This window comes from Colletotrichum spaethianum (assembly GCF_022836535.1).
Source record: "Colletotrichum spaethianum MAFF 239500 DNA, contig05, whole genome shotgun sequence".
Taxonomy (NCBI): Eukaryota; Fungi; Ascomycota; class Sordariomycetes; order Glomerellales; family Glomerellaceae; genus Colletotrichum; species Colletotrichum spaethianum.
Window position 1 is genome coordinate 757,188 of NW_026054775.1, and position 13,626 is coordinate 770,813.

Here is a 13,626-nt window from a genome sequence, read left to right on the forward strand (position 1 = left end):
TTGCCCAATGCTTTTAACATTCAATCGATAAAACTACACATCCAGCACAGTACTCCTGTTCGTGCTGGCGTCAGCAATGGTGACAGTGTTGACTGGGAATGCAATGCTCATATTTTGAACAGGAAGAAAGTCGGTGCGAGCAGTAGCATTCCAGGTGAGACTGTCTTCGGGGCGCTTATAGATATGCGAAACACCCAGATACTGGCGCTCACGATCCGCGCCCGCAGTCCAGATAGAAAAGACCTGAGAGTCCTCGGGAAGGGGGCTGTTGTCGGGATTGCGGCAGGGCACCCAGCCCTGCTGGATGTAGATGGGGCTGCAGACGACATTGAAGCCGGGAGCGCCAGAAATGTAGCCTCCGGAAGAACTGATGTTGAAACGAGAGCTGCAGCCGCCGGGTGAGCAGCCCCAAATGTAGTTCTTTGCCTCCCATACAATCTCCGGAGTTGGGTGGACCTCGTCAGCTTGACGGCGTTCGGCAGCGGCAGCGTTCGTGGGGGCGCCCCATTGGAGATTGATGGCGGCGGCAGAGGTACCAGCGACAGCGGCGGAGATGACGGCAAAGAGGCGAATGGCGTACATATTGATAAGTCGCAGGTATTACTTGGAACTTAAAGCTGAGATGTAGGTTGCAAGGTTGGTAAGAAGGTTGAATGACTTGCAGCTGCGGGCGAGGTTGCTTTTTGAGAGGCGTGGTGGAATGCTCGGGGAATCTTAAGATGCTTGCGGTAACGGAAACGGTGTGAGTGTTGTAGTAATTGTGGATTGCGGTGATGAGAAATAGATGGGAACCCTGGGAAGTGGAATCTCATCCCGATATAAACAAGATTTTCATCCCTGAGGAAAGCTGAACGCACAACATCGTGACATTGGCACGCCACGCAAGATGCCACCATGAAAGATCACAATCCTGCCGATCGCGTATGAAGCATTAGCGGTGTACAGTGTGGACCCGTGCAAACCTCGTATCCGCACTAGAAGGAATGAAGGTCTCACTCATGATGTCACTCTCAACGTTTGCTGTCACTCGGGTCCGGTTCGCACTAGTAGCCCGGGGAGCCCAAAAATGCAGACACCAGTCGGGCTCGGTTCCGAATGGGCCGCGTTCGGGGAGGACCAATTGACGATGATTCTAGCGAGAAAGTAGCACCGCGCGCGGTCACATGAATTCGGGTAACGTGAACCAGGCAGCAACGTCACACTAAAAGCTATTTAAAGACGAGTTTCAACGATTGATGGATGAGAACTAAGCAGCCGGGCAAGATGCTTTCGGGTAGGCGGCAACGGTCCGGTCATGGCTTGTAAGAAATTGGGTTGGCCATTGCGTTTATTATGGACGCCCGTTTCGAGGCTTATGTTGTAGTGTCGGCTTGTTTCAATACTAATCGCTTTTTAGGTCTCGTATCGCCTTGCACTTTCTTAGCAGCATTCCAAGCAGGACTTGAATAGATTTCTAAGCAAGTCGTAGACGCCTGTTGAACCTGCTTATGCGGTTCGATTTAGCATGGGGGCTCTATTTGTTAGTCGATGTGATTGCTCGACTGTCTAGAGGTAACGTTTGGTATTGAGAGAATGATTACTGAAAGCAAAACGATGATTAATAAGTGGACTAAAATGCTTACGGAACCAATCAGTCATGCAGATCTCATAGGCTTACAGGCTCGTTGAACCGAGTTTCAATAACAATGAGTAACAGAACATGGAGGTGACCCGGAAGGTACCGTTTCGATATTCATGTGGCCATCGAGCTATGTCTATGCTAGCGACTTAGTGACAAACTCCTTGAGTGCATGTACTACCTCTTCTTTGCTTCGCTTCTCTACCAAATTCTTAGTGATAATGTCCTGCTCCGACTCCGGCGCCATGCCTTCGTTCCGTGGTGGGTTTTTGTCCAAGTTGGTAGGAAAGGGGTAACCCTCAGCTACAGCTGCTAAAAACGCTTTCACTTCATCACTCAGATCCTGAGCTTCATACAACTTGACCAAATGATCCCAGCTCTTCTCCACAAGCGGCACAGCATCAACCGACTCCATTGGTTTGCCGAAGGGGCTGCTGATCTGCAGCAGGTTTGCCATCCGGTATACATCAGTTGATATGTTCTCGCCAGCCGCGTGAAAAAGTGCAGGGTTGAAAAATAATCCGTCGCCGACCTCCAACGGCAAAGCGACATAGTTGTTCAAGAAGAATTCGTTAAACTCTGGCCTTCTATAGGCCATGTACCCAGCCTCAAACGTCTGGCTGAAAGGTAGCAACCGCGTTGGCCCGCTCTCGAGAGGGACATTTGAGTGAGCTACGGCGCCTTGAAGGGTGAGCAGTTGGCTGGCGATCTGCATCGCGCGCGGGATCTGGGCCGCCGCCTCCGCGGTCTGGAAGCCAACATGATAATCCCGATGGCAAACCTGAGGAGAGGCGCCTGGTTTGGTGTTGTTGACCTGCGCGGTGATACGGTAGCCCCGTCCAAGCCAAGCGCTGGAGATTAGGCCAACATATGGGTTCGAGTAGTATTCGACAAATGAAGCCGGGTCTGTGAGGCCATGCTTGCTGAATGAGTTCCATATACGGTCGTTTGTACCTGCACTCGCGAAGTGGTCGCCCTTTGCAGTCTCTGACTTCTTCTCTTCTTCGATGATGGAGGCGAATGCTGTGTTTACCGCATCAATCAGCGCTTTGTCACGGTAGAGCCCCTTGGTAACGAAGACGCCTGGGCCCGAGATCAGCACGTGATACCACTCGTCCTGAAGAGCATCGCATTGCGTTTTTGTCAGGCTGGAATAAGCGGGGAGATCATAGATAGGCACATTCTTCTCAATCGAGGCGGCGAGTGGGTAGTCTTCTGGCTTTGTTTCTTGGGAGCAGATGGCTGCCAAGCCTTCTACTGCCGAGGCTTCGGAGGAGGCGAATAGGCGTGAAGATGAGGGTATTGGGAAGCGATTTCCGTTCATTTGCGCATTTTGAATAGTCATGTTGCTCGTTGGTCAGCCGGGATGAGTATTGTGAATGGTGACTGAAGGTTGGTGCTGGCGCGATCTTGAAGTAGATGAACTAGAAGGGTTCAAGTGAAGGCGCGGGGTGTCTTATACGGCAGATGTAGTGGATTAGCGCTCTCCACAATCTGCAAACATAAGACGTTATTTCAGCTTGACATACAGGGGAAATGATTCGATGAACAACGCTTTGAGGTTTTCCTAGCTTTAAGACTTCCGTTGCGAGTAGTCCCGGGTGGCAATTTCTGAAGAGGGCTTTACCTGGCGAACCCGCTATTGACATCTCCTATGCCGGCCAAAATTGCCTGATTGAGCTCCGTATGGGGCCGGTTCTCGGGTGGTCCACTCGGGGCTGCTCTCTGCGGCTCCTACTCAGCAGCTCCGGCATTCTAATCAGAAGAAAAATGTTGATGAATCAGTTCGATTCGGCGACAAAATACACCTTGGCTCTGAACGCTCTAGGAGCGACGCCATATGACCCTGAATGTGGGTTTCCCGTCCGGTGAAGATCTCGGAATATGGTTTCCGATCGTCCTATGAGATCTCACGAGCGGCTCAGATTTCAGATCGTCTCGGACCCTATTTCCGGATCACCTACCTTTCACAGCCGCAACGTCGCCGAGAATTCGGAGACTCGCAGAGCTCAAGCAATGTATGTGGCACCTGCGCTATGACCATATGCTGTCTGAACATGTTTTCAATTCCGACATCACCAATCGCCGGCCGACGTGCCGCCATCTTTAGGGCCATAAAGGCGTGGTGTTCTTACGTAAAGTTTGGTATTTGCGGTGCTTGGAACCGCTTGGTCTTTTAACGCCATCTGCATGCTCACCCTAAGGAAGACTCGACAAGCTGAGATGGCCGAAGCCAGCTTCAAATCCTTTAGAGGGATCTCAATTAACACGAGTCAAGTTGGCTGGTCTGGTTGCGCAAATGCGCAAGCCAAGCTCCATGCGATATTATGTACATCTGCGTGCATGTTTTCATGGAGCTGTTCCTCAATATATCATCCTTATCTTCTAGACCGCAACATACACGAGATCTGGTACTGCGATCTTGTATTCGTTCCCAGAACTCTCAAGTTGACGAGCCTCGCCATATTTGCTCCGCTTCTGGTTAGATAGGTTAAAAACATACCGCTGCTATCCGACAGTCGTGGTACAGAGTTATTGGCTATTAGGTGCCACATAGTACGTTTAGCGTCTAGCAAGTTCCCTGTATCATGATAACGCGCAGCCCCCACGCTCCGCGTCCAGCGCTACAACAAGCAACACTGCGAGCCACACATATACTCAAGTCCATGCATAAGCGGAGTAAGACGCACTGGAACGCCGCCGAGTAGGCCTCGGAGAAGTCAAGAAATCCCCACCGCCACCGTCACCCCTCACCCACATCAGACCCTGCTAACTCAATTATCCTACACTCCTTCAACATGATATCGGTGATGAATTCCAGACACCCAGACGTAATGCCCCAATCGTCGAAACCTGAAAACAAGAGAAGACATGTCACGACAGCGTGCATTCCTTGCCGGGAGAGTAAAATCAAGGTACATGCCGTGCCCCAACCTGGCCCTCAGATTGTTCTGACCGATTTTCTAAAGTGTGACGGCGTAACTCCGTGTTGCTCCCACTGCAGAAACAAGCACCGAGACTGTCGTTATCAGGCTGGAGAAGACAAGCGCAAGTCTGCTTCCCTTTTCTAGTCTCTGTAGCTAAAAGCTCGAGGCTAATATCCAGTAGACTGTCTCTTCGTGTCGCTGTCGAACTGCTTACGAGCAGAGTCAACCAACTGTCCCAGTTCATCAACGAAAATGGCCTTCAACTCCCAGAAATGCCTACAGAAGAAGCCAAGAACCTCAATCGCGTACTAGATACTCTAGGTCTCTCTACGTTTCAGGCCACTTTGGGGCAGAACAAGGCACTGTCTATCGACCCAGCATTGTCTCTAGAGACGCAAGCATTGGCACCCCCACCGCCGATTCCCAATCAGATAACACCACCAGAGCAGCTGTCCATAGACTCATCTTTCCCTTTCGGCCCATATACTCTTGATCTGGTCAGCCACCCGGATGGGCAAGTCCCGCAGGTTCAAGCTCCATTACAGATTGACACAGCACAAACCATCGCAGATTGGGATTGGAGTCCTGCCGAGCACGACTACAACTGTGCAACAGGGGTAGATGTTGCCAGTGTGAAAACCCCAAGTCGCCCTTTTCTGAGCACCTATTCAGAGAATGCTGTCTTAAGCGATAATGACGATGACGATACCGGCTCGGGTACCACGGAAGATGATCTAGTGAACCAACTCTCAGATCGCCTCGGTTCCCTGCGCATAGGCCCCAATGGTCAAATAGCTTATTTTGGTCCAACGTCTAACTTTAGTCTTGTCGAATTACCCACCGGGCCAGATATCTTATCTATCGACCGTACTGTGCGTAACGATGGCCAAGAACACCTCGATAATATGGGTTATGGCGACCCAGTACCACCGGATCTCGAGGAGCATCTAATCAGTCTTTACTTTTCGTGGCAAGATCCCTTTTCCCATGTCGTTGATCGAGAGTTGTACGAAGAAGCAAAACATGACTGGCTTCAACGGGAAGAAGAAACTTCATATTACTCTGAGGCACTTAGAAATGCAATGTTCGTCTCAGCATCGAGGCTACACTCATCATCACTAGACTTTATGGCTGATTCTCGACAGGTGCTCACTAGGCGCTGCTTTTGAAGCCCGATATCATCCGAGTTTTGTGACGTTCCCGAAGTCTCTTCCTGACTTCTTTGCCGCACGAGCCAAGACTCTGCTAGAAATTGAGCTGGATTCACCTTCAGTCTCAACGGTCCAAGCCATGGTCGTGCTAAGCAACCATGAGATCGGGGCAAATAGAGACTCCCGTGGTTGGCTATATAGCGGTACTGCCTTGACATACCCAAAGCTTGCTACCTAGGTATTGACGGTGCTCTTTAGGAATGGCTATTCGGCTCGCTTTCGACCTCGCACTACACAAGGACATGACAGCTTACGTTACCAAAGGCATCCTGACACCAGCCGAGGCCGAACTTCGCAGTGCTGTCTTTTGGGGGGCATACACAATGGATCAGTAAGATGACGGCTCCGATTGATAAAGAACTATTTTTTAACGAGGGTTGATCTCAGAACGTTGGGGTTTTACAGAGGCAGACCTTTTCGTATCAGCATGGACGACATCACAGTGCAGAAGCCAAGAAAAGACGCATCAAGAAGACGAGTCACGCTGTGGGCTCCTTATACGTCACTCAGCGACAGAAGCGATTCTTCGGATGCTCTGTGCGATCATACCGAAGACTTTAGTCTTCGCAAGATATGGCTGTGTGAAATCATGGCTCCTTTAGGTCACACATTGTACGCTTGTTTTCAGATGACCGCCCACTTCATTCAGATTAATGTAACTAACATATCCCGCGACAGATACGGTAACTCCAAGATACCACGGGATATTTTGCAAGCGCACAACGAAAGAGTTGTATCAAGGTTGTTTATATGGAAAGAGTCTCTACCTCAAAGTCTCCAAGTCGACCCAGAAGACGCCAGAGGGGCATATCTCCCACACGTTCTTCTGCTACAGTAAGTCATCACAGCAGCTAATTATTAGTCATGCCTCAGTCCGCTAAGCCTTCTTCACAGCATGCAGTACTATCAAAATGTGATACAATCTCATAGGCCATGGATGTCATCGAGCTATATCCAGCCCCAGCCGCCTCAGGGTCCAGGCTACATGCACGCACAACGCATGTGCATCGAGGCCGCCATCGCGATAGCTAAATTAATACAAATCTACGAGCGACAGTATACCCTTAGAAGAGTCAATATCCAAGGTGTAGCCATCATATTCTCATCAGCAATCATATTGATCTTCGCCTCAATATCTCATCGTAGAAGGAAGAAGATGGCCCAGACCACAACACATTTGAGCGTATGCTTCCGCGCTTTGGAGGAGTTGTCGTCGTCATGGGAGTGCGCCAAGCGAGCGCGAGACTTCCTCATCATGTTGCAGCGGAATTGGGAGCTTCGTTCTCGTCGTCCGATTCAGGGCAGTCGTATTCACATACCATCTCATGGATGTGTGCCACGGGGCGAGCAGCCTTCCCGGAAGCGAGCTCGGACAGACAGCTCAGCTGGTTCGAGAGGTGTTGACAGCTTTCAGAGTTTCTCGCCGGCTCAGCGAGGAGATCATCCGAATAAACATCAAGGGAAGGACCACGAAGGCATCGACTTGGATATGAGGCTCGACCTTGATTGGGTGTTTGCTGCGGGAACTCAGTCTATGCAAGGAAACTGGGATATTCTATTAGCCCCTGACGCAAGTCTCTTCAACCACGACGGGACTGATTAATTTGATTTCGCTATTTATTCGACAAAACATGACCTTGCCAACGTTTATTCCTGACTGACATAATACAAGTGTTCTTTGGATTAGCGCCGCTTTTCTTCACTCGGCACATTGCCAAGTGATTGCGACAGGAACATGAAGCCAATCACAATCAGGGCTAACGAACCAATGGGCGCTTGCAGAAACGGGTATCCGTCAACACTTCAGGCAGCAGTTTGACCCAGGTCACTTTCTCTTCTGCATACCTCAAAGAACATCTGTTAATGGATCGGCATGAGCTTTGCCTCTTCCAACGGATTCCACAACATGTCATTTGCCGACGACCGACTATGTCCACTCTGCTCCAGTCTTGACCTACAGAAGGTGTTTGACCCCGCTCGATTCGATGGCCTCCCAGGCGTCCGCACAGCTGAAGGCGTTGGGACTAGCTGGACTAGATACATCCAACATGTCGGGGACTGGCGGCCGCCACTGGAGCGACTCGGGCAATACCCGCCCGGCATGATTCTCAGTTGCCCTTTTTGCGAAGTAGTCCTGGGTCTTTTACACATCATCAGCCGAGCAACGCGTGAGACCAGTAGAGTTATCCTAGCAATTCCTGCCGATCTTCTGTACGACTTTGTTATTGCAGATGGCGAAGCAGGCTCCGGGGTTGCTCCAGCCTCGGTCTTCCTGTTGATCATGAGCCCTGGCCAGTTCAGTCAGACTGCGGCTCGGTACTTCGGCAACACCCAAACCGGAGGAGGCTTGACCGCCTGGATTCGATTCGCTCATCGAGAGTTTCCAGGGACTTTGATCTCCATACTGTCGGACACAATCGTGGAGCCTCCTCAATCACTCATGGAGTTGCCGATGCAGGGACGAAGACTCCTTGAAGAACGGGTTGACTACGGACTTATTCGGTCTTGGATACAACTCTGTGAAAGACAACACGCTACATGTCGCACAGCTCCCGACTGGAAACCTGTCCTCCACTTCAAGTTGATAGACTGTGAGTCTGGCCGTATCATCAACGCAGACTCTGGCCGGAAGTTCCGTTACGTGGCACTCAGCTACGTCTGGGGCAGTGCGCCCCCCGAAAAGTACACATACCCACGCCTCCCCGACGACCTCCCGCCTGTCATTCTAGACTCTATGCGTGCGACCATGAAGCTTGGCTTTCGTTATGTTTGGATCGATCGTTATTGTATATGGCAAGAAGACAAGACTCATAAGATGAGCCAAGTCGAGCAGATGGACCAGATCTATGGGGATGCGGAGCTTACCATTATCGCCGTCGGCGCCAAAGACCCTAGCTACGGTCTTCCGGGTCTGACTCTCAGCCGGACACAGCATGCTTCAATCACCAAGCGAATTGGCCAGCAGAAGCTCATTGCAAACTTCAGTCATCACTGGCAGCTGGACCAAATTACCAGGTCCAAGTGGGCCACGCGAGGATGGACTTTTCAAGAAACCTGCCTATCTAGACGAAGGCTCTACTTCTCCAACTACGAGGTGTCTTTTGAATGTCATGACATGATGTGCTTCGAGCACCTCACCCGTCCCCTGGCTTATAAAGGGAGTTTGGAACACTATGAGAGACCAGAATGGAACCACATTAACAACGCTCACGGCGTTTGGGCCATAATCCAAAGATACTGCGAACGCCAGCTTACCTTCACCAGCGACAGACTTGCTGCAATTATGGGAGTCTTGAAGAAGTGGTCGAGAGCAAACCCGGGATGCTTGTCTTATTGGGGTGTTCCGATAGTAGCCTCGGACTGGCCACGGCAGGATGCCGACACTTTGAAGCGAGCATTTCTTGCCGGACTGGAGTGGGAAGTACGCTCAGGTGTCAAAAACCTTGCCAGACTTGCAGATTTTCCAAGCTGGTCATGGGTATCGCAAAATGGGAGAAGACTGTTCGGCCACAAAGGCTACTTCCATTTACAACCCCCTGACTTGGTGGAAAGTACAAAGAACTTCGACGCCGAAATATGGGTTGAATTGCTCGACGGCAGAGTTATGGATTGGAGTACATTTCATGAAGACGGCGGCATTGACTCATCTTTCACGCAATGGACTCGATACCTACATATTGAATGCTGGACATTCAATACCGGTCCCCTCTTTCATCGGCAAATCAAGCGAAACTCAGGTAGCGCGCATGATGACTTGTTCTATATCCCGACTTCCGACTATTCTCAGACAGATTCGCCAACCCTTGCCTTGAAGTTTACACCTGACTTTGGCTATGAGAACGTGGCTACCAGCTTCGTCTATCGAGAATTCACTGCAGTATCATTCTCTCCAATGGATCATACTACTTTCGCTGTTGTGCTTTACACTATTCCTGGTCTTACAGTGAGAATAGGAACTTTGGGATTCGTCACGATCACTGATTTGGGTTCACATGAGTCGCAGACGCCTGAAGATAGAACCTTTCCTGCGGCTCAGTTCTCTACACGGAGACAACGTGTTCGTCTGGGATAATGCAGCTACTATAGCCTTAGGGGGGCACATTACAGCTGCCCCTATCACAGGTGGCCTTAGGCCGCGCGATTCGCACATCTCCATATATTGTTGTTGCATGATCATATCTGCGAAGGCGTGTTTAAAACCCTTCACATAGTTACCGACGCAACTTGAACATGAGATATAGCAATCCCAATTAAACATATATAAATCCTCTTTTAGGTACACAGGCACTTTTAACACGCAGTGGGCCGACTTCTTCAGCTCAACGGAAATCTTCCGCTCTGATTCTTGCCACATTTTCTTCTGGTTTACATAATTCCAGTTTCCGTCGTTGTCACAAGCAGCGTCTCGCAACATTGCTCGGGAGCCTCGTCACGTCTGGTCTCTTAGCAAATCTCGATGAGCTTCTACATGACTGCTAGGGATCGACTATCTCCTGGCTACAAATGCTTTTCTGCATGCTTGTAAGCTATGTATAAGTACTTGAGGTCTGTTCGACCTTATTAAGTTCCCATAATAATAGATGACTCAAGAGCTCGTAGCAACGAAGCTCCTGTCCGGACTAAGATCTCTCGGATATTCCATCCCTTTTTGAGCTAGAGAGTAAACCCGTACCCATGCGTCTTTGCTACCGTGCCAGTGATTGAAGCCTAGCCTTTTCAAGAAGACAACCACAAAACCTTGGATAGTCTCCTTCTGCAAAGTATGCTTTGGCAGCTGCATCATAAGTGCACAGGATTTTGCGAAATTCCCTTCCGCTTGTCTCACCCAAGTTGTGAAGAATCTGTGTTGACTGGATGAGAGCTAAATTGATCACAGTGCTCAGAATTCCCAGCCGGTTTTCGAGGAACTGAACGGCACTGAGAGCCATCATGCTGAAAACTCTTTCGCGAACGTCCCGTGAGACATATCTGAATTTGTTCCACACAAGACTGAGGGGGTGTCGTTTTCCTAGTATTGTAGCATGCATTTCATCAACAAAGACGATTAAAGGCTCGGCTACTCTGTCTTGCAGCTGTAAGATGCAGTAGGATAAGTTGTAGAAAAGTATCGGATCTTGTTCCTTGATCAGACGGCCCAAAGAGTCGAGGCTACGATTCAGGATGCAGAACCCAGCCTGCAACTGGTTTCTTCGCAGCAACGTTGATACGTTACCAAGGTCGGCATACATCTTGTCCACACGATCACGGCCGCGTTTTTGGCCATAACCATATAGTTCACCGCCCTGTATATTCCAGATACTTTCAAATGCACCCTCAACGTAGCTTCTGAAGATTCGCAGCATTTCGTCAGGCAGCTGTATATCCGGAGGCCCTGTCAGAGAAGACTTGTTGAGGGCTGGTGAGGGTGTTCGGCAAACGATCTCAAGGGACGTATACGTCGACTGTTGAGTGAAACCTTGGAACTTATTGCGTAAGTCAGGACGCCGGTTCAGATAATGTACCAGTCTTTCCCTGTCGACTTCTTGGTTGCGAACGGAGAATTGTGACTTCTTCCCTACAGCATCACGTTCCTGCTTGAGCTGAAGCATGTGCAAGACTTCAGCTTCTTTGAGCTTTCTGTCAAGTCGCCAGTTCTTTATTCTAGTTTTGAACATTCTCTCACTTCCCGTTCAATTAGGCATTTGAACATTAACGCGGTGCCAGCAGACGAGACTTACGTGGCGTAGAGGTTGTAATCGCATTCCATGATACGTTTCACTTGCTTTAAAGACTTCTTCTCATCCTGATAGAGTCTAGTGATGATCGACCGGTGACAATCCCAGACATTACCTGTGGCGTAAGGCTTCCTAGTGACCAAGGGCATTTCGAGCGTATTGATTTCGAATGAAATATCCATGGTCCGATCATGTCGAGCCGATGTCTATGTTGAGGTAACCGAGTAAATGAGGTGACGAGTCCAGACGTTGTTCTTTTCGATGAAGAGATCCGATTTCGAACGAGGATAATTTGGGGATTTGGAGCTTAGGGCATCTTGCCAGGCTTCGTAGACTGGCAAATTCAGGCTGCTTTCTGTGTCACATCAGACAGCCGTACCAGCGGAACCCATTGGCTCAGAACAAAAGTACCTCGCAGATTAGGTATGATGCAGCAACACCCAATCCGCAATCAAGACGCCGCTTTGCTTTCCGTGGCGTTGCCGTCGTTCTCCGCCATAGGCTGTTCAACTGCAGGATGGTCAGCAGTGCTTGCAGCTGGCTCACGAGAAGAATACCGAATATGGTCGCAAAAAGATTGAACAACACCCCCCAGCCATCCGGCATCAAACTCGTACCATTGAACTTGTCCGCTGAATCTACAGCGGGTGTTCTTGAAGCGCGCAGTAAACTGTCACATCAAACACGATGGCCATGGTTCAACTTGTTACAATACAAACTTAAGGACGCCTTGCTGCGCTTATGATCCCAAAAGCCGTGTGTCCAAGTGACTCCGCTTATGTCAACTGTATACAGAATTTTCCGGCAGTTACTTCACCAGTCTGTGTGCCAGTTGTCAAACAAATCAACAGGTGGAGGCCCCCCGGCACACCCATAGGGGCTGTCACCGTCATACCGATGCCGGAAAAGCTCCATGAACTCAGCCCACGTCATACCCGCCCCTCCACGCCGGACATACTCCCGGTCGCCAAAGCCAAAGCTGCAGCCGGCGCCGGCACCGTACCCTGCTCCGCCAGGGGAGTGGTCGGACGGCCCAAACATCTCGCCGAAGCTGGTACCTCCTCTACTAGCACCACCGAAACCGAACCACCCGGCATCAGCCCCGAACCTTCCTCTACCACCACCTCCGCGCCTACCGCCTTCGGTACTGCCCCAAGTACCACCGAAAAAGTCCTCAAAGTGGATATCTTCACCGGCTCTGGGGGCCTGTTGCCCAAGTCCGCCTCCCATCGCACCGCCCCCAAACCCCATCCCAAGGCCTCCATCATCACCCATTCCTTGTTGTCTCCTCTGCGTCCTTCTCAAAACTTCCACAAACACCTGACCCCATTCGTCCGTAGGCCAGTCACTTCCAGTCGAGAATCCCGACCCGTTCAGACCGCCGAAAGGGCCAGAAGAAGGATACCGCGGCGTCTGCTGCTGCTGCTGCTGCTGCTGCTGCTGCTGCTCCCGCTCCCGCTCCCGCTGCCGTTGCTGCTCGTTCCGAAGGTTCTCCTCGTAAAAGCGGCCCGTCCCAAAGTAAACTCCTTCAGAACCGCCACCGCTGCCGGTAGGTCCGTCCTGCTCTCTTCGTCGCTGCCGGCTGCCTGTCAGAGGTTGTCGTTGGTTCCGGGGGCTGTTCCGAGCCGAGCTGGCTTCCGAGTAGCCGTCGAAAACGTAGGCCATTGTGATTATGTCCTCTCTCGTGGCTACGATTATGATAGAGTTGTGGTTTGGTGTAGATGTTTCGTAAAGTTGCCTCGCGTCTGCCTTCGCGTCTGCCTTTTGTATAGATGAGTCCTGTCAGCTGTGCAGGGAGGCATTTTATAATGTTTGCTCGGGTAGCACAGATGGATGATTCACAAGCGTGCCTTGTTGAAGCAAGTGATGTGAAGACATGTTTGGCACCTGACTGTTGGTCGCTGACAGCAAACAGAACAATGATTCACCAGGAAGTATACACACCATGAAACCAGCAGGTTTAATTATGAGCGTCAACTAGTGTTTAAGTGCGAGCGCAACGAAGTGCGACTGCTGCATGTCTATCTACAAGCTCCGATTCCGAAGCGTTCTTGCCCCGTTGGAATAATGTGGCTTCCCCTTCTCCATATTAAAGAAAAGAAGCCCCGGGGCATATGCCTGTTTACCTGCTTTAATAGGTAAAGCCGGGTATAATT

The 13,626-nt window shown here is 50.5% G+C and overlaps 4 protein-coding genes across 4 annotated transcripts; 1 reads left to right on the plus strand and 3 right to left on the minus strand.

The window, feature by feature from the left end:
- Positions 1–33: 33 nt before the first annotated feature.
- Positions 34–582, minus strand: ColSpa_02758 (uncharacterized protein; the record flags this gene model as incomplete). The annotated part of the gene is made up of 1 exon (XM_049268970.1): positions 34–582. One exon carries the CDS (start codon positions 580–582, stop codon positions 34–36), a length of 549 nt encoding a protein of 182 aa, XP_049124927.1.
- Positions 583–1,754: 1,172 nt separating this feature from the next.
- Positions 1,755–2,963, minus strand: ColSpa_02759 (uncharacterized protein; the record flags this gene model as incomplete). The annotated part of the gene is made up of 1 exon (XM_049268971.1): positions 1,755–2,963. One exon carries the CDS (start codon positions 2,961–2,963, stop codon positions 1,755–1,757), a length of 1,209 nt encoding a protein of 402 aa, XP_049124928.1.
- A 4,699-nt stretch (positions 2,964–7,662) lies between these two features.
- On the plus strand, positions 7,663–9,296 carry ColSpa_02760 (uncharacterized protein; the record flags this gene model as incomplete). The annotated part of the gene is made up of 2 exons (XM_049268972.1): positions 7,663–9,177; positions 9,207–9,296. The coding sequence occupies 2 exons, from the start codon at positions 7,663–7,665 to the stop codon at positions 9,294–9,296; spliced, it is 1,605 nt and encodes a 534-aa protein (XP_049124929.1).
- A 2,987-nt stretch (positions 9,297–12,283) lies between these two features.
- Positions 12,284–13,135, minus strand: ColSpa_02761 (uncharacterized protein; the record flags this gene model as incomplete). Its single annotated transcript, XM_049268973.1, has 1 exon — positions 12,284–13,135. The coding sequence occupies one exon, from the start codon at positions 13,133–13,135 to the stop codon at positions 12,284–12,286; it is 852 nt and encodes a 283-aa protein (XP_049124930.1).
- Positions 13,136–13,626: the final 491 nt, after the last annotated feature.